General features: G+C 43.1%; 1 protein-coding gene and 1 non-coding gene across 6 annotated transcripts; both read left to right on the top strand.

Annotated features, from left to right (window-relative positions):
* Positions 1 to 1,728: 1,728 nt before the first annotated feature.
* On the top strand, positions 1,729 to 1,835 carry LOC122693022. Its single transcript, XR_006340822.1, has one exon. It is a non-coding gene; the product is annotated as a U6 spliceosomal RNA (small nuclear RNA).
* Positions 1,836 to 8,787: 6,952 nt separating this feature from the next.
* LOC122692676 (zinc finger protein 211-like) lies at positions 8,788 to 16,556 on the top strand. Of its 5 annotated transcripts, XM_043900482.1 has the most exons (4): positions 8,791 to 8,919; positions 9,646 to 9,729; positions 10,833 to 10,959; positions 12,938 to 16,556. In XM_043900482.1, the coding sequence occupies exons 2-4, from the start codon at positions 9,700 to 9,702 to the stop codon at positions 14,326 to 14,328; spliced, it is 1,548 nt and encodes a 515-aa protein (XP_043756417.1). In that variant the 5' UTR covers positions 8,791 to 8,919; positions 9,646 to 9,699; the 3' UTR covers positions 14,329 to 16,556. The 5 variants fall into 5 exon arrangements, with proteins under 5 accessions (XP_043756418.1, XP_043756417.1, XP_043756416.1 ...); XM_043900483.1 differs by lacking the exon at positions 9,646 to 9,729 and having other exon boundaries at positions 8,788 to 8,919; positions 10,838 to 10,959; XM_043900481.1 differs by lacking the exon at positions 9,646 to 9,729.
* The last annotated feature ends 3,820 nt before the right edge of the window (positions 16,557 to 20,376 follow it).

Raw genomic sequence — 20,376 nt, 5'->3', positions numbered from 1 at the left:
ATACTGGAGTGGGTTGCCATTTCCTTCTCCAGGGGATCTTCCCAACCCAGAGACGGAATCCTCCTTCTTTGCAGGCAGATTCTTTACCATTAGAGCCACCTGTGGCTTAAGAAAACTGTTAATTCCCTCGCCATGTCTATTGGCCTGCATCCTGTAATTTAGGTTCATTTTATGATTCGTCTTCAACAAGTTTCCTAAGTCTTTGCCCTTGCCCTTCCTCTTGCTTTTATGTCCAGTTCTATGACATAACTTTTGTTATATCTGATATTCCACATCCAAGGACCACACAGGTTTATTGCTACTGGGGTCAACATTTTTACTTGCCCAGAAATGAGATCTATTTTTTATTTAGAAAAATTTGACTGGATTACAGTTGCTTTAACACTGAAACTTCTCAGGACCGATGGTGAATGTTCATGAAGAGTCAGTTTCTGCCTGCTGAATATTGATGCTGAATGCCTTCTTTACTTCAGATACATAATTGATAATGTAATGGAAAGTACTGAAATAGATAACACAAAATAAATTCTTGTTTCTATAAATGTCTATTAAATTCCTTTAAATGAAAATTGGAGATTCTTAAGAAATGTCACTGAGGTAAAAATGGGTGATAAACTATACAAGTGTAAATATATAAAATCTGAGTATTCTCTGCTTAAATTTTGAACAGTTTAAAATGTTCAGACTAGGACTTCCCGAGTCGTCCAGTGGCTACAACTCCGCGCTCCCAAAGCAGGGGACCTGGGTTTGGTCCCTGGTCAAGGATGTAGATCTTACCTGCAACTGAGAGTTCACATTCTGCAACTAAAGATCTCACAGGCCATAATTAAGACCCAGAGCAGCTAATTAAATAAATAATAAAAATATTTAAAAAATAAATAAAATGTTCAGACTGTTATGAAGAACTATCAATTTTTAGGTTATTTATGATTTGGTTAATTATGGTTTATGATCGGGAAGGTGAGAATGTAAAACTCCTATTAGAAGAATTTGACCCACAATAAAATTTGGGTAAATTAAAATATGTTATAGTTAAAAATAACAGAATATCATTTCAATTTAATTTGTGATAATTTGTGAGACAAAGATATTTGATAAAGTTTCACTTTTTCTTTCTAAGGATTCTTCATTGCTAGTGTTTTTACATCATTTTTGCAACTGATAAATCTTCAGTTCAGTCGCTCAGTCGTGTCCAATTCTTTGCCACCCCATGAATTGTATTAGTACTGAGTAATTATCAACAGTTTTTTACATTCCACGTTTTTATATATGTTATTCTGGTTTAATTTTAGTTTCATTTTCACAAAATAAAGTGACCTGTCATCTGTGCCATATGTGGTCATTATTCTCTTCTTATCCATAAATATGTAAAATAGGCACGATTATTTGAGTTAGGGTATTTGCTGCCACTTATTTTTAGGTTTTTAAAGCTCTTAATGTGTCAAGCCAATGTTCACCTTCACTTTATCAATGAAGTTTAAAAAATCTTAATATTATATATACAATTATTTTCCCAAGTATTTCACATTAATTAACTTTATGTGTATATATGTTAGTGTGTGGATATGTTTCTTTAAACATCCTGCTACATTTCAATGAACTAACAGATTCTAATAAGTAAAATCTGTTGCTTTTATTTTGTGAGGGCTAATATCTGTTTTATCATTGTGAGGACTAATTTTCTTCATTACATGATTTAAACTTTTAACTTTTAAAATATTACCTTGAGTGCTCGCTTCGGCAGCACATATACTAAAATTGGAACGATACAGAGAAGATTAGCATGGCCCCTGCGCAAGGATGACACGCAAATTCGTGAAGCGTTCCATATTTTTGAAGCAACCTAGATGCCCATCAGCAGATGAATGGATAAGGAAGCTGTGGTACATATACACCATGGAATATTACTCAGCCATTAAAAAGAATTCATTTGAATCAGTTCTAATAAGATGGATGAAACTGGAGCCCATTATACAGAGCGAAGTAAGCCAGAAAGATAAAGAACATTACAGCATACTAACACATATATATGGAATTTAGAAAGATGGTAACGATAACCCTATATGCAAAACAGAAAAAGAGACACAGAAGTACAGAACAGACTTTCGAACTCTGTGGGAGAGGTGAGGGTGGGGTGTTTCGAAAGAACAGCATGTATATTATCTATGGTGAAACAGATCACCAGCCCAGGTGGGATGCATGAGACAAGTGCTCGGGCCTGGTGCACTGGGAAGACCCAGAGGAATCGGGTGGAGAGGGAGGTGTGAGGGGGGATCGGGATGGGGAATACGTGTAACTCTATGGCTGATTCATATCAATGTATGACAAAACCCACTGAAATGTTGTGAAGTAATTAGCCTCCAACTAATAAAAAATAAAAAAAAAATAAAAAAATTATAAAATATTACCTTGATATTATTGAAGAAATATTAGCTATGTTACCATTTGACTTATGTACTAAAAAATATGTATTTAATGAATTGAATTGTTAGCAATAGTCAGTTTCCTTTTTCAGTATCCAGTGTATCTCTCAGCTCAGTTCAGTTGCTCAGTTTTGTCTGACTCTTTGCAACCACGTGGACTGCAGCATGCCAGGCTTCCCTGTTTATCACCAACTCCCGGAGCTTGCTCAGACTCATGTTCATTGAGTCAGCGATGCAATCCAACCATCTCATCCTCTATTATTCCCTTCTCCTCCTGCCTTCAATCTTTCCCAGCATTAGGGTCTTTTCTAATGAGGCAGTTCTTCGCATCAGGTGGCCACAGTATTGGAGTTTCAGCTTCAGCATCAGTCCTTCCAATGAATATTCAGGACTGATTTCCTTTAGGATTGACTCCTTTGATCTCTTTGCAGTCCAAGGGACTCTCAAGAGTTTTCTGCAACACAACAGTTAAAAGTATCAATTCCTAAAAAAAAAAGTATCAATCCTTTGGGAGAAATATCAATAACCTCAGATATGCAGATAACACCACCCTTATGGCAGAAAGTGAAGATGAACTAAAAAGCCTCTCGACGAAAGTGAAAGAGGAGAGTGAAAAAGTTGGCTTAAAGCTCAACATTCAGAAAACTAAGATCATGGCATCTGGTCCCATCACTTCATGGGAAATAGATGGGGAGACAGTGGAAACAGTGTCAGACTTTAATTTCTTGGGCTCCAAGATCATTGCAGATGGTGATTGCAGCCATGAAATTAAAAGACACTTACTCCTTGGAAGGAAAGTTATGACCAACCTAGATAGCATATTAAAAAGCAGAGACATTATTTTCCCAACAAATGTCCATCTGGTCAAGGCTATGGTTTTTCCAGTAGTCGTGTATGGATGTGAGAGTTGGACTGTGAAGAAAGCTGAGCACCAAAGAATTGATGCTTTTGAACTCTGGTGTTGGAGAAGACTCTTGAGAGTCCCTTGGACTGCAAGGAGATCCAACCAGTCCATCCTAAAGGAGGTCAGGCCTGGGTGTTCACTGGAAGGACTGATGCTGAAGCTGAAACTCCAATACTTTGCCACCTCATGCAAAGAGTTGACTCATTGGAAAAGACCCTGATGCTGGGAGGGCTTGGGGGCAGGAGGAGAAGGGGACGACAGAGGATGAGATGGCTGGATGGCATCACCGACTTGATGGGCATGAGTCTGAGTAAACTCCGGGAGTTGGTGATGGACAGTGGGGCCTGGCGTGCTGCCATTCATGGGGTCAGAAAGAGTCGAACACGACTGAGCGACTGAACTGAACTGAACTAACTGAAGCTTTCTTTATGGTCCATCTGCCAGAGCTTGCTTAGACTCATGTTCATTGAGTCAGTGATGCCATCTAACCATCTCATCCTCTGTCTTCCCCTTCTCCTCCTGCCTTCAATCTTTCCTAGGACAGGGTCTTTTCTAATGAGGCAGTTCTTCGCATCAGGTGGCCATAATATTGGAGTTTCAACTTCAGCATCAGCCCTTCCAATGAATATTCAGGACTGATTTCCTTTAGGATGGACTGGTTTAATCTTACAGTCCAAGGGAACTCTCAAGAGTCTTCTCCAACACTACAGTTCAAAAGCACTGATTCTTCAGTGCACAGTTTTGTTTATAGTCCAACTCTCATATCCATACATGACTAGTGGAAAAACCACAGCTTTGACTAGATGGACCTTTGTCGGCAAAGTAGTATCTCTGCTTTTTAATATGGTGTCTAGGTTAGTCATTGCTTTTCTTCCAAGGAGCAAACGTCTTTTAATTTCATGGCTGCAGTCACCATCTGCAGTGATTTTGGAGCCCAAGAAAATAAAAGTCTGTCACTGTTTCCATTTAACAGAGTGAACAGTTAAAGATTTTAAAAGTTGTTTATCCAATTCCAAGGTTGTTAACCTGGTTATCAGAAGCTCTGATTTGCAGCTTTGAGTGAATGAGTGAGTGGTAGTTGCTCAGTTGAGTCTGACTCTTTGTGACCCCATGGACTGCTGCCTACTAGGCTCCTCCGCTTATGGAATACTCCAGGCAAAAACTAGAGTGGGTAGCCATTCTTTCCTCCAGGGCATCTTCCCAACCCAGGGATCAAACCTGTATGCCTGCATTGCAGGTGGATTCTTTACCGTCTGGGCCACCAGGGAAGCCAATTGGCAGCTTGAGATTTCTTGACTAAAAGCCTGACTTAACTGATTATGTTTCAGACATTCTTTTAGTAATGAAGAGGTTCTCAGTGAAGAGTTTAGGAACTATTCTATTTGGTACTTAATAAAAAATATTTTTAATTAAAAAAATTTTTTCTGTCTCCTCAATTTGATTACTCTGAGGTGGTCTGCACTGGAAGCACAGGAGAAACTACTCATAGTTCCTTCTATCTTTGAGTGTTTAGAATAACTATATATTTTTTTAAAGATGACTTCCCTCTGGTCTAGTGGGTAAGACTCTGTGCTTCCAGTACAGGGGTAGGAGTTTGATACCTAGTTGGGGAACTAAGATCCTAAAGGCCACACGGAGTGGCCAAAAATATATATACGTATACTGAAGGTGACTTTATACATCAATGAAATGATCTTCATTCAATTCATGGCTGTAGGAAGAAATGTTGTGTGAATGGTACATTGTTTATTCAAATACTCCCTTATATGAACACTTGGATGGAGTCCACCAGAAGACCTTCATTAATAACCACTTACTCTTTAAAGTCCATTTAAAGTAAAATACTCTGACTTGAATAGGGGCATTATTATAGGGCTTCCAAGGTGGCTCAGGGGTAAAGATTCTGCCTGCCAAATCAGGAGACACAAGAGATTCGGGTTCGATCCCTGGGTCAGGAAGATCCCCTGGAGAATGAACTGGTACCTGCTCCAGTATTCTTGCCTGGGAAATCCCATGGCCAGAGAAGCCTGGCGGGCTACAGTCCACGGGTTCCCAAAAGAATCAGACATGACTTAGTGACTAAAGTAAGAAAATGTGCTACCAAAAGAGTTTTGTGCTCTGTTCAGCAGTAGACACAGCCAAGCAGAAGGAAGTGACACATTTGAGTTCATTTATCTTTCTAGGATTCCTTCATTTATTTCTACCTCAAATTAAAATCAATATCTCCTAGATATTTCAGATGTGAAAGTGAAGGACATGCCAAGCAGGATATGGAAATTATCTTCCTCACTCAGACTGTAGCTGGGATCCTGGGGAACTCCTCTCTCCTCTGTCTTCATCACTTCACTTTGTTGACTGGACACAAGTTGAGACTCACAGATCAGACTGTCAACCAACTAGCCTTAGGCAACAACTTGGCTCTTTTTTCCAGAGGGGTCCCCCAAACGATGTCAGCGTTTGGATGGAAATATTTACTTGATGACGGTGGATGTAAACTTTTCTTCTATTTTCACAGAGTGGTCAGAGGGGTTTCTCTCAGCACTCCCTGTCTTCTGAGTGGCTTCTAGGCCATGAAGTTTTGCCCCAGAACCGCTTTGTGGGTGGACTTCGGAATTCAGTCTCCAAAGTGCACTGATTTCTGTAGTTTCCTTTTCTGGATACTACAGCTCTTGGTATACATCTGCATTCCTATTAGAGTAGGTGGCCCAAGAAACAGCAAAACAATAAGTGTAAAAACGATAATGGATATTGTTCCTCACTCACACCAGACAAATTTATCAGCTTCTTACATGCAGTTATATTATCTTCCATTGATGTTGTATGTTTGGGCTGCATGAGCTGGACTAGTAGGCACATGGTCCTTACCCTACACAGGCACAAGCAACAGACTCTCACCCAGATTTTCCCATGAGGCCAGAGCCGCAGGTACTATCCTGATCCTAGTAAGCATCTTTGTCTTCTTTATTGTCTTTCTTCCATTTTGACTCTTTGCAATACACTGATTGCGAATCCAAAGCAGTGGCTGATGGACACCACCATGCTAACAGCATCATGTTTCCCTGCTTTCAGCACCTTTGTGTTCATTAGCAGTGACACTCGTGTCTCTAAGTTCTTCCTTGTTCTCTGCACGAGGGAAAAAAATTCCCTAATTTAGCTTACCAGCTATAACTATACTAATTTCTTCTGTTAGGTCAATTATCAATTTGTATTTTTAACTTTTTAAATTAGATAATTACCCGTGCAAATTATTCTGCTAGAATTACTGATATAATGGTAAATTAAAAAACTCTTTGTTAAGTCAGCAAACAACAACTCTATACCCAAATTACAAACTACTTTTTAAGAAACAAACAGATAACATATATATATATTTTGTGCATATATATATATATATATATATATATATATATATATATATATATACACACACATACATACACACACACAGGCAAACCCAGATAGATGCATCTATGTGTAGACAGAATTTTTAAAAAGTTACCATTGCATAAACATTGGTTTTTCCCACAAGATAGAATAATCAGATTTTTCACTTTCTTAAACAAGAAACAACAGGCTCTAAGCAGAATCATTCGTGTTAAAACCAAGACTTGGTCTGTATCATAACTGCAGTTACAACCTTCCCCAGAAATGTAATCGTAAAGTGTTAGCAAGGAATTTTCTGGTCACCACCAATGGGACCATCTGTCACGTGAACCCTCTCCATTCCTCAAAGGAAGATGTGGTAACCGATCTAAAAAGAACTTTTCTCCAAAGGGAGATAATATGTGAAATAGTTCCTTTTCCTATTTATGACTTTTTTAAAATTTATTTTTTTTATTGAAGGATAATTGCTTTACAGAATCTTGTTGCTTTCTGTCAAACCTCAACCTGAAATCAGTCATAGGTATACATATATCCCCTCCCTTTTGAACTTCCCTCCCATCTCCTTCCCCATCCCAGCCCTCTAGGCGGTGCGGAGCCCCTTTGTTGTTTCTTAGCCAAACAGCAAATTCCCCTTGGCTATCTATTTTACATATGGTAATATAAGTTTCCTTGTTATTCCTTTCATCCATCTCACCATCTCCTCCCCTCTTCCCATGTCCACAAGTTTTATGACATCTTTGTGCTGCCTTAAAAAAACCTTTCTCTTTCTGTGGCACTTTGGAGCTCCTCTGAACTTGCTTGATCGACACTGTCAGATTCATGAATCATTCAATAAAGCCATTTAGAAATTTTAATTATTTATTTTTAGGTACACTGATTCTTCCTTGCTGTGCCTAGGCTTTCTTCAGTTTAGTTGCTGTGGGACAGCAGCGGGGTGGGGAGTGGTGTAACATTCTAGCTGTGGGGCGAGGGCTGCTTATCCTAGTGGCTTCTTTTGTTGTGGTGCACAGGCCCTAGGCTGGAAGTCTTCAGTAGCTACTGTACAGGGCCTCAGTTGCCCCAGGCATGTGGAATCTTTTCAGACCAGCAATGGAACCCAAGTCCCTCGCCCTGGGAGGCGGATTCTTGACCACTGCACCACGAGGGAAGTCCAAATCATTTAGATTTTTAACTCATACTCAGTTAATTTTGTTTTTCAACAATTTTCTATTTTATAGATGTACAGAGAGTAGCACTCCTTAATAAACAATAGCAAAGGTGCTATTTCATGAGAAACTGGCAACTGTATATTAAAAAAAGAACGTGCATGTATAAAATATTTGCGTTTCTTAAGATACAATCATTTCATGTTTTATGGATAAAACGATGTTTCTGAGTTCAGCACAATCACTGACTAAGAGGAAGGCGAGGCCAAGATCCCACCACGTCCATCTTTGTCAGAGCTGCCCAATATGCCTCCTTTATCTTGTCTCCTATGGTACAGGTGATTTTTTTCCTTTAAAGTCCCAGACAAAACTCACTAAAGTTCACAAAAATGACTTAAATGCCTCAGTCTGAGTACATTTAAAGGACAGTATGATAGTGTATCATCACTGTCATCTATCAGGGCATATTCACTAGAGACAGCTGCATGGAATCTAAATTATTATCCAAACACTTCGGAGATCAATAGGTTTGAAGCCTTTCTAAATGCTCTTCGAATTGCCCAGAAATTGTCCTAAGCCCCTTGAAGAGGAAACGAAGCTTCTAGCCTACCTGGAAAGAACAGGGAGGTCAGTTTTGAGCAGCCTAGAGGATTGCCTGACCCTGGTAGATTCAAGCAGAAACTCTCAGGCTGCAGGCTTGTGCCTGTTCGAACTCCATTATCCAGAAAGCTAAGCGTTGAGCGGCAGCGGAGAACACCCAATGAACATCCAGAATTTCGACATTTCCGGGGGGTGGGCTCACTGGGTGAAGGCGGGACTTCCTGTGTTTTCATAGCGGTTCTTTGAGCGGTTCTCCAGGTCCGAAGGATCGGGGTTGAGGTGACAGAGAAGGCGCGAGAAGACGCTTTGTTCCCAGGGACTAGAGGCGGTCCAACAGTCGGGCACATCGCTGCCTGCAGGGCGGCCTGGAGACGTTGGTGCCGGGTCCTTCCGGGACGCTCGGCTGGCCCCTCTCCGCCCACCGAGTCCTATGGCGGCGGCGGCTCTGAGGGACACGCCTCAGGTAAACGCTGATCCGTCCGGCCCTCATCGGCTTCATCCCAACAGACGCTAAAGCCCCGAGCGCCGGGCGCCTGCTCACGTGCCCGCAGCCCAGGCCCGGGTATCCAGGACAGTGATGCGGTGGTGGGTGGGGCCTTCTGTTTGACAGACAGTATAGTGGCGCCTGGTAGTGGGTGATGGGCGGAGGGATGCGCAGGCGCAGCGATGTGGCTGTCGGAGTGAGGCGGGAGAATTCGGGAAACCTGGGGTCCTTCTGATGGCTGCAGGGAACAGTGTGTGTATGCTGTCGCACCTGCAGTGGCGGACTGAGGAGTTGTACCTTCCTTCTTGAGGCCTTTGAAGCCATGGAAAAAAATTTTTTTTAATTATTTTTTTAACTGGAGGATAATTGCTTTACAGAATTTTGTTGTTTTCTGTCAAACCTCAACATGAATCAGCCATAGGTATACACCTGATGTGAAGAACTGACTCATTTGAAAAGACCCTGATGCTGGGAAAGATCGGAGGCGGGAGAAGGGGACGACAGAGGATGAGATGGTTGGATGGCATCACCGGCTCAATGGGCATGAGTTTGAGTAAACTCCGGGAGTTGGTGATGGACAGGGAAACCTGGCGTGCTGCAGTCCATGGGGTCACAAAGAGTCATATGACGGAGCGACTGTACTGAATTGAACTGATACATATATCTGGTCCCCTTTGAACCTCCCTCCCCATCCCACCCCTCCAGGTTGATACATAGCCCCTGTTTGAGTTTCCTGAGCCATACAGCAAATTTGGAGCCATGGAAAATTTTGAGGCAAAGAAACGTGATGTAAGTTAGGTTTGCAAAATCACCAAAGTCTGTTCAATGAAAGAACTAATTGTAGGGATGCTGAGGACACTGAAGCAGACTTAGTTTGGGGTTTTTTTCCAAGGACACACAACTGCTGAGAGTCAATAGAGGTTAGACACTCGGGGAACCTGGTTCAGATGCCCCCAGGTGTGCAGGAAAGGTCTCAGTCCCTGGGAAATTGCCAGGATCACATCCCTCTAAGACTTACCACTTCTCACAGGTTTCCATGGCTGCAGAGGTGCTTTTAGAATCTAATCGGGCAAGTGGAGATTACCCTCACTAGTCTCAACCCTGTGTTAGTCGCTCAGTCATGTTTGCGACCCCATGGGCTATAGCACACCAGGCTCCTCTGTCCATGGATTTCTCCAGGCAAGAATACTGGAGTGGATGCCATTCCCTTCTCCAGGGGATCTTCCCGACCTGGAGATCAAACCCAGGTCTCCTGCATCAGAGGCAGATTCTTTACCATCTGAGCCACCAGGGAAGCCTTCTAGTTTTCTCCAAATTAGGGTTGTTATTGAAACTTGTCACCTGGCATTTTCCTAGCCCTTGGGTGTGCAGACCTTGGAGAATCCTAGCTCAGTCCTGAGTTCAGTCTAAGTGTTATATGAAAGGGTTCCCATTTCAGGCCACCAATAGGAAGAGATGTGGAAGCTTGTCACAAAAACAGGAAGTGCTTGGAGGTGAGACTAAGCTGGTTCAGGGAATTGCAGGTCTCCTTCCTTCCTGGCAAGAATAAACTGGGTGTGGGGAGCAGCAGTCAGACCTGGAATGACTGCCTGTGAAGTCGGGCATCTATTCTGGAGGCAGTGGGAGGTGAGGATCAGATAACTAATCTGATCAATCAGGGAGGTGATTTCTTCTGGATCTTTACAGGCTCCACTGGTTGCAGAGTGGACAGCAGCGTGAACAGTGCAGTTAGTGGGAGAGTGAGGAGAAAGCAGACAGCTATGGCACCAAGGTCCAGAATCTTTTCTGAGCTCTTAGGAGGAAGATGGAGATGGGGTAGATGTGCGAGGAGGTGGATTGTGGGTCTTCAGGAGTGAGGCAGTTAATGGTCTCTTCTGTCTGTATCCTGGCAGGGCAGTGTGACCTTTGAGGATGTGGCTGTGTACTTCTCCTGGGAGGAATGGGCTCTCCTTAATGAGGCTCAGAGATGCCTATACCACGATGTGATGCTGGAGAACTTTGCACTTACATCCTCACTGGGTAAGCTCTTCCACCTGCCCCTGTGCCCTGGGCCAAGCTCTGTGCATCTCTTTTCTCCAGGGGCAGGTGCGTCCCTAGTTGCCTGGATTTCTGCTGTGTTTACAGGGGCTGGGCTGAGTGCTCGCTTCTTTCTCATCTGTATCACTACAGCACCTACTGCCCCAAAGCCTCCTGGGTAAGGGCTTGGTATCACTGTTGTTTTGTCAGCCTAATGGACCCCCATGTCTTGCCCTCTGCCTCACTGGGTGACTCTCAGCACCATAACACCCTAGTATAGCACCCTTCTTTCCTATAGATCACATTTGTTTCTGACTGTGCTATAAGTGTAGTCAGTTACATAGTCACTGCTTAGACAAATGTTATTGACAGACCCTTAATTAAGGTTCTTTTTGCTTTATTTCACTTGTGGCACGTATACAAAACATTTACCAGTTTCTATTTTTTTGGTCACACTGCTGCCTTCAACATCTTAGTTCCCCAACTGCAGCATGAACCCATGTCTCAACCACTGGACCACCAGGGAATTCCCACAGTTATTTAATTTGTATCCTCTTCATTTGCTGAATTCATTTATTCTAGAAGTTTTGTCGTGCAATCTTTACAATTTCATGAGCTGTGAATGCCTTTTGTCTGTTTTCTTAAGGCTCCGTGTAGAACCTCCAATACTACGATGAATACTAGTGGTAGAAGCTGGCATCATTTTCTTTTTTCTGGTCTTGGAGTATTTCTGACACTTGGAGGACAGACTCCTTACTGCCCTTCCTGACTCCTAGAAGCTATTCTTGGAATATGTACTAGGTCCCCACCCCAAGGGCTCAGAGGTAGCGAGTGGAAGGATGAATACTATTACCATGCTAAGAGCTGAAAGGGACAAAATTAAAGCAGTTGAGCATTGCAAAAGAGTTGCATTAGGCTAATTCTACTGGTGTGGTCGTCCAGAAGGAAAGTCAGATTCCTGATTCTTACTACTGTGTATCTTCCCTTCAGGAATGGCCTTAGGAATTTTTTGGTAATGTTTAAATAGCTTTCTGGTGGTCTCCTGTGTGCTGAGTTGTCTGGGCCTGTTTTGACTACTGACTTGTCCTGTCATTCCCTTATGATTTTAGTTCTCTTCAGTACATGCAGATCTTCAGGTGAGGCTATGAAAAAGTCCTCTGAGCTTCACAGGATGGACATGACTCCATTCTCAACAAGATGGGCTCAGAGCAGGCCTGACCTAGATGAATAGAAGTTGACAGAGGACATGACTTCAGGTCTTGGTTGAAATCATACCAGGAATCTATCCTGTTTTATTTCTATATTGGTTCCACTGCCAGTAGCCACACCTCACTCCTTTCCCTTTTCAATTCTTGACACTTTGCTGACTCGTCATTTCTATTCTGATTCCAGCTGAGAGATACTCTCCACCTCTCTACACTGCTTACCTCACTCATTCCTCACACTGTTCCCTACTCAGACTTTGTAGTGTTCTAAAGTGTGCAGGTATCTAATAATCCTTAAATACTGTTACCTTTGTTCCAGACGGATTTTTCTGGGAGTGGACTGTACTTTTACACAGCATCACATGTCATCAGCAGATAAAATCCTGCTAAAATCTATTGACAGACCTTTCTCAGTGGTCCAGTGGTTAAGACTCTGTGGTTGCACTGCAGAGGGCGCTGATTCAATCCCTGTTTGGGGAACTGTCATCCCACATGCCAGGTGGCATGGCCACAAAAAAGAAAAGCCGCTGACAGAAAAATCGGTTACAGCACAAACCTTTCCCCTGGGCCTTTCCTCATGTCCTGTGTCTAGTGAGACCTGCACCATTCCCTGACCTTAGGGACCCAGTGGTGCACAGCAGTTGCTTCCTCCAGGTGACTTTTCCTGAAAGCAATTTCATGAACTGATCCTTTGATGTGTTGAGTTACATTTGTGATGGTTTTGCCTCTTCTCAATAAGGTTAACATGCACTTCACCATCACTTCTTTAATTTCAGGCTGTTGGCATGGAGTAGAAGATAAGGAAGCACCTTCTGAACAAAGCATTTGTATAGGAGTGTCACAGATCAGGACTCTCAAGGCAGATTCATCTCTCCAGAAGGACCAGCCCTTTGAGATGTATGGCCCAGTCTTGAGAGATATTTTGCACTTTCCTGAGCACCAGGAAACAAATCTTGGGCAGAAACCATACATGTGTGGAAATCAATTCTATATCTCTGCCAATCTTCAGCAATACCAGGGGCAACACATTGGAGAGATAGCCATCAGAAGTTCTGTGGACACAGCCTTGATTATAAAGAGCTGTACAACCCATGTGTCAGGGAAACCCACTGTCTATGGGGAGATTGGGAATGATTTCTTAGTCAATGTAGGATTTTTCCATCAACATGTCATTCACACTGAGGAGAAGCCAAACAATAGTAATGAATGTGAAGCCATCTCTTACAATGGAAAAAGGCATAAGAACTGGGGAGAAGGCAACAAAGCCCTCAACTGCACAGACACACTTGTTGAGGACCAACGAGTCCTCACTAGAGAAGGGCTTTATGAGTGCAGCAAATGTGGAAAAGCCTGTACTCGAAGATGTAACCTCATTCAGCACCAGAAAGTCCACACTGGAGAAAGGCCTTACGAATGCCATGAATGTGGAAAATTGTTTACCTACCTCTCCAGCTTCATTATACACCAGAGAGTTCACAGTGGAGAAAGGCCTTATGAATGCAGCGAATGTGGGAAATCCTTTAGCCAAAGCTATAGCCTCAACAGCCATAGGAAAGTTCACACAGGAGAAAAACCTTATGAGTGCAGGGAATGTGGGAAGTCTTTTAGTCAAAGATCTAATCTCATTCAGCATCAGAGAGTTCACACTGGAGAAAGGCCTTATGAGTGCAGTGAATGTGGGAAATCTTTTAGCCAAAACTTTAGCCTCATTTACCACCGGAGAGTTCACACTGGAGAACGGCCTCATCAGTGCAGTGAATGTGGAAAATCATTTAGCCGAAGCTCTAGCCTCATTCACCACAGAAGACTTCATACTGGAGAGAGGCCTTATGAGTGCAGTAAATGCGGAAAATCCTTTAAGCAAAGCTCTAGCTTTAGCTCACATCGGAAAGTCCACACAGGAGAAAGGCCTTATGAGTGTGGGGACTGTGGAAAATCATTTAGCCATAGCTCCAACCTCAAGAATCACTGGAGGGTTCACACTGGAGAAAGGCCTGTTGAGTGCAGTGAATGTGGGAAATCATTTAGCTGTAAATCTAACCTTGTTAAACACCTGAGAGTTCACACTGGAGAAAGGCCTTATGAGTGTGGGGAATGTGGAAAATCATTTAGCCAAAGTTCCAGCCTCATTCAGCACCAGAGAGTTCACACTGGAAAAAGGTCCTGAGTACAGTGAATGTTGGAAAAAACTTTTCAGCTACAAACATGACCTCATTCAACCCCAGAGATGTCACACCAGTGAAAGGCCTTAGATAATGCTGGGATGTGCAGTTTCCTTCTAGTATATTTACACTGGAGAAGTTGTGACTGAGCCATCTAATGCATCTGAAAATCCACACTGGTGAGGTTTCCCTTAAGTTCCAGGTATGTAGGAATCTTTAAGAAGCTGTGCTTTACTTTATTAGGGGGTTCCCTTGTGGCTCAATTACCTGCCAGGCCCTTTACAGCTTTATGTCATGGCCAGTTTCATTTCTATCACCTGGCAGGTTCACACAGTGTGGAAGTTACCTCCCAACATGCTCAGGGAAGCTGATTTCTGTCCCATCCCTTTATGTGGAGGGAAGTAAAGAGTAGTCTTAGCTCTTATGACATCCTCATTCCTTTCTCATTTCGAAAGTAGGGCTTGGACCTCACTCAATTTGGGCCTAGTGGACCCAGTTTCAGTTCTGTTGGTGACTTGCCAGCAGGGACTGTATTTTCAGGGACATGTTAGTTTCTGGTGACACTTCTGATTTTCCCAGCCTCCAATTCACCAAGCTGAGAACTGCATGCCTTGTATTCCTTTGCACTTTGCAATAATAAAGGCGTTAATGTTCCAGCCCTCTTTGGTCTGGGGGTTCTATTCACTTCATATGAGGTGATTGGAAGAAAATTGGGCTCTACCAGCATTAATGATGGCAGAGCTTTCATGGGGGTCCTGTGCTTTGTGTGCCTCACATCAGTATGATTGAAGAATGTAACTCTCTTTGTGGTTTTGGCCTAATGTAAATACATTGTTGCTCAAGGTCTCCTCAGAAAGACTGCAAGGCTTTGGGGTCCTGATTTGTGGACTGTGTATCAGGTTTTTTTGTGGGCTCAGAAAACATCTGAGGAGCCATGAAGTTGTGACAACCTCCAGTGCTTCTGGAAACATGAATTGTTATTCACAGTGAATAATCACATAATGCTCAGCAGTTAACCTATGAAAGAACCACATGCCCTGATCCCCAGAATTCACTAGATAGTTCCACTGTAAGACTACAGGGCTGGAGGGAACCATGTTCGTCAAGTAACCCTGGAGCGGAGGAGATTGCAGTGAAGTAGGTGGAGTGTGTCCTAACATCGCATCAGCAGATGCTCCAGTGACTGTGACTGTGCAGTATCAGAGTGCACAGATACCTGAACATCTAGAATGTTCAGCCAAAGGCCATTGCCACAGAGGCAGAGAAACAGAGAAAGATACCTTCATCCACACTGTGGCTCTGTGATCAGCCAGCATTCCTGTTAACTCAGGTGGGAAGAGATCTATTCTCATCAGTATTTGCTGCCACTAAGGCAAGGGTGCTTCTCCAAGGTCATCAGAAAAGAGAGGCAATATAGGATTGCGAGACCTGAGGATTTTTCATTTTGGTTGTTCTTTGAGGCTTCCAGGATCATAGTTCCCTCACCAGTGACTGAACCCTGGGCCATGGCAGTGAAAGTGCCAATTCCTAGCCACTGGACCACTAGGGATTTCTCAAGATCTGACTTCCTAAAAAGTGTGACAGACCTAGATTTTTCTTTTGAGTCATTTTGTAAATTTTTATTCAGGTGTACTTGACATATGATATAGTGTATCTATTTGAAGTGCAGAATCTAAATATTTTGAGATTCTTAAGTGATAATATATAAGTAGTTCATTCTTTATTGCTAAGTAGTATCTTTTCTATAGTTACGTTGTTTGTTCACCCATTCATCTGGTTATGGTCACTTGGGTTATTTCTATTGTGGGTTATTGTAAATAAAGGTGCTAGAACATTTATATGTAATTCTGTATGTATGGATGGATTTTCACTTACACTGTGTTAGTAATTCAAAGTATAAAGCCTGAGTCATAGAATAGGTGAATGTTTGACTTGTAAAACTGACAAACTATGATCTACATTTATAGATTGTTTTTACATGCCCACCAGGAGCATGTAAAATGCTTCCACATTCTGGCCAATACTTGGTATGGTCAGTCTTTTGAATTTCCTTAAATTTTGAATTTAAGGAAGTAGTCATTTAATTACATCTCCCTAAGGAATCATAATGTTGATCTTTCTTTTTCTACATGGTTTATTTGCCATCTGTATGTCTTCTTGGTAAAATATCTGTTCATATCTTTCACCTATTTTTCTTTTCATTAACAAATAAATAGCTCCTTTTTATCCTCAATTTTTGTGTGTGCTATATACAATGTAATTACCCCATATACCATGTAGTTTAAATTTAATCTGCACTATCCACATATTTTAAAATCTAGACTTTCAATAATATAATGAAGTCCAGGTCTGTAGTGTTTTCCAGTTTTCCGAATACAAATATTCTTAGCATGGCCATTTTCAAACTAAACATGGTGTCACTGAACATGGAGTTGGGAAAAGTTGATAGAGGTACATCATTCCAACTCAATCATACTGATCCAGTAGCAACAAATGGTAATGAAACTTGGTCACAGCAGAATCTAACACAACACCGTAAAGCAATTATCCTTCAACTAAAATATTTTAACCATCCCTCCCCAAAAAACATAGTAAAATTACTATGAAGTGACAAGTTGTGAACATTTGTGTAAGGTGTAACCTCTGGGTGGAGGAAATGGCAACCCATTCCAGTACTCTTGCCTGAAAAATCCCATGGGCAGAGAAGCCTGGCAGACTACCATCCAGGGGCTTGTAAGCAGTTGGATACAACTGAACACACACATAAGGTATACCTGACTGAACATACAGAGTGCAAGTATTTAGGATGTACATTTTGATGTTGTTGTTGTTTTTTTTTTTTTACAGTTGAGAATTTTTATTAAAACAATCATTTAAATTACAACAGTCCGCCAGAATAGCAAACAGCCTTCCCTCGTCCGGCCCTGGCAGGAGGCCCCACGGGAGGGGGGAGGGTGGTTTGATGTCTTTGAAAACCGATGGAGCTTCCCTGGAAGCCCAGAGGGGCGGGCCTGGCCCTGGGGCAGCGGGCGTCCCCACACCAAGGCCGCCCCCTCCGGGGGCCGCCGGGTCTCAGCCCTGTCAGCGGGCGACAGCGCTGTCGCCGGTTGTCAGCCTCAGGATGTGCTGTTTGGATTCCAAAGAGGAAAGAGAGGGAGAGAGAGAAGCCTGTCCCCAGGACTCAGAAGGCAGTCACTCAGGAAGCGTTATGTAAGGCCGCGGGGGCCGCCCAGCAGGGACAGCAGACGGCAGAGCCCCCGGGGCCCAGGAGGGGCGGCGAGCACGTCAGCGAGGTGGTGTGCGTGCACCCGCCAAGGGCCGCCGGTGCAGCCTCGCCGAGGGTCACTGGCCCGGTGCTTCCGCCCAGCGCCCGTCAGGGGCGCTTCTAACCCAACGATCCCAGCAGGGCCCTGCTCTCGGGGGTCAGGGGCTTCCTTAACTGGACAAGCCCTCAGCTCGTCCACTCACACATCACACGTCGCCTCTGCGGTGGGCGCGCGCCCTGAGCACAGAGCTCCTCTGTCAGAGTCCTTCTTCCACTCGGGCTCAGGACCCTTCGGAGGGCCCCGTCGTCTCCGCCTGTCCACCTCCGGGAGGTACCTGCCTGCTCTCATCCCCGAGGAAAACCGCAGTGTTCCAGCCGGCCCACTCCCCCCTCCCAGCCCGAGGCAGCTCCCCTAAACGGCTCAGACGCCAGCCCGCTCCCCTGTGGCCACAGACTTCAGACAGACAAGCAGCAGTTAAATAATAATAATAACAACAACAACAACAAAAAAAACCCCACAAAGTCCGACAAGGTTTTTATAAATGACCACCATGCTCTGTGCCCACAGCCGCTGTTACAGACTAAATCTACAGGTCAGGGATGGATGGGTGGTGAGCCTGAGGAGACAGCCGGGCAGACGCTAGAGGATCCCCACCGGGAGCCTTGTCTCAGGGTAAGAGGCCTTGGAGGGACAGGGGAGACGGAGGGGAACCTCCCGGCCACAGCCGTTCATGCGTAATGTTCAGAGTCCCACCCCGCATGCCCCGACATTTTAATGTTTTAATACGTAACTTTTACCCAGAAAATCAGTATTTTCACTGGAAACAAAAGATAATCTATAATGCCCTTACTCAGTTAATTTAAACACTTCAGTGCTTTAAAAAATAAACAGAGCAAGAAAGATATTTAAAATAAAGGCAATTCTTGGGGGGGGGCGGGGCGGAAACAACAACTGAACTTTGAGGATGTTTTCCTCAGAAAGGATCAAAAGAATGCACATTAATTAAAAATTGAGATGCAGGGATTTCCCTGGTGGTCCAGGAGCTGGGATCCCGTGCTTCCAATGTAGGGGACCCAGATTCAATCCCTGAACAGGGAACTAGAGCCCATACGCCACAACTAAGACCAAGCACTGCCAAATAAAATTAATTAATTTTAAAAAATTGAGATGCAGTTTCTGGCAGTTTATTTTAGAGTAAAAACTATACTTTTTTCAGTGTGAATGCTCTGGAAGTTTGTGTCTTTGCTCTTTGTTGACAGAAAATTCATGAGTAAATCACAGTTTATGATTAGAGCTCTGTTTGGGAATTTCAATAAATTTGAAAACAAAGGAGCATACTTAAGTTTGTTATGCTCTAGCACTCTCAGTAGGATCATCTGTATTTAAGAGGAGCAAATTTTATCCCTTAATTTGTAGTTATCCAGTACAACTAAACTAGGACTGTTTTTCTGTCACATTTCAGGTTCCATATTTCATACATTCTATAACAACATGTCCACTAGTTTTGGGAAGAAAACAGCTGCCCATTATTCACAGTTACAGGGTTAGACTTTTTTTTCTGACCACACTGTGACCCCTGCTTTGGGAGCTTGGAGTCTTAATCACTGAATCACCAATTTTTGCAGGCATCTGGCAGGGGCTAAAACAGCACTATGGGAATGAATCAAACAGGAGTTTGATCTGACAGGAGGTCAGAACGATGGAGTGAGAAAAGATAGATGTAAAAGAAAAGATGTATGTAATTAAGTGAATCTGAATGTTTCTGGAAGGATCTACAGCCATAAATGTTTCCTTCCAGATTTATACAAGTGGGTTGGAAACTGTTTGTGTTAAATTTATCTTCATATCTATTCTTGCCTGGAGAATTCCATGGATAGAGAAGCCTGGCAGCCTATAGTCCATGGGGTCACAAAGAGTTGGACACAACTGAGTGATGTAACACTTTCACATGTATGTACACGAACAGGAAATAACTAAAGTAGTCGGTAAAATAGTAATAATTAATTAAATGAGAAAACAGAAAGGCCAGAAATAATCTTGATGTATCAAAAAGATATGTTGGGACTTTCCTGGTGGCCCATGGTTAGAAACTGCCTTCAATGTAGAGGATGTAGGTTCGATTCGTGGGAGGGGAACTAAGATCCTACATGCCATGGTGCAACTCCACCCCCACCCACCTCAACTATAGTGCTACAAACTAGAGCCCACACGTGCTCTGGAGCCTGAATGCCCCAAGGAAGATCTCGTGTGCCACAACAGGACCCAACACAGCCAAGATTGAATGTTTTTTTTAAAAAATATATGTTTAACATACAAATCATGTTCATTAACTTAAAGTGAGAAGTAACCAATTTTGTTTACATCTGAGACACTATCATAGATAGATATTAAGTGTCCTAGGAGGAACAGCATCTCATGGTGACTTCTTGATATCCTGGTTCCATCCACTGAGATCCCTATAGCTCACTCATAATTGAAATGAATGTGTATTCAATCCTCATATGCCTATTTCAAGAGCCTCTTCACCTACACAGGAACTCAGTACAATACACCTTTACTTAGTTGCCCATGGGATACCTCAAAGGTTCAGGTATCACATACAACCTCACTGGACAAGAACTTTATTGGACCCATCTGTGCTCAAGCACCCAATTATGGAGCTTCATTGATGACATCCCCTTGTGAGGGGATTTGCAAGACACTTGTGCAAGACATACATTCATCATTGTGCTTACAGACAACAGATGGGCTACAGCCCCACACATTTCAGTGTCATGCCAGCACAGT

This window comes from Cervus elaphus, chromosome 4, assembly GCF_910594005.1.
Source record: "Cervus elaphus chromosome 4, mCerEla1.1, whole genome shotgun sequence".
In the NCBI taxonomy this organism is placed as follows: Eukaryota; Metazoa; Chordata; class Mammalia; order Artiodactyla; family Cervidae; genus Cervus; species Cervus elaphus.
The sequence above is the reverse complement of the archived record's forward strand: the minus strand, read 5'-3'. Positions and strand labels throughout refer to the sequence as shown.

Excerpts from the sequence above, each read along its gene's own strand:
- LOC122692676 (XM_043900481.1), top strand. The coding sequence starts at position 8,887 with ATGGCGGCGGCGGCTCTGAGGGACACGCCTCAG. Across the intron at positions 8,920-10,832 it reads CTCTGAGGGACACGCCTCAG|GGCAGTGTGACCTTTGAGGA; the intron begins GTAAACGCTGAT and ends GTATCCTGGCAG. Across the intron at positions 10,960-12,937 it reads TGCACTTACATCCTCACTGG|GCTGTTGGCATGGAGTAGAA; the intron begins GTAAGCTCTTCC and ends CTTTAATTTCAG.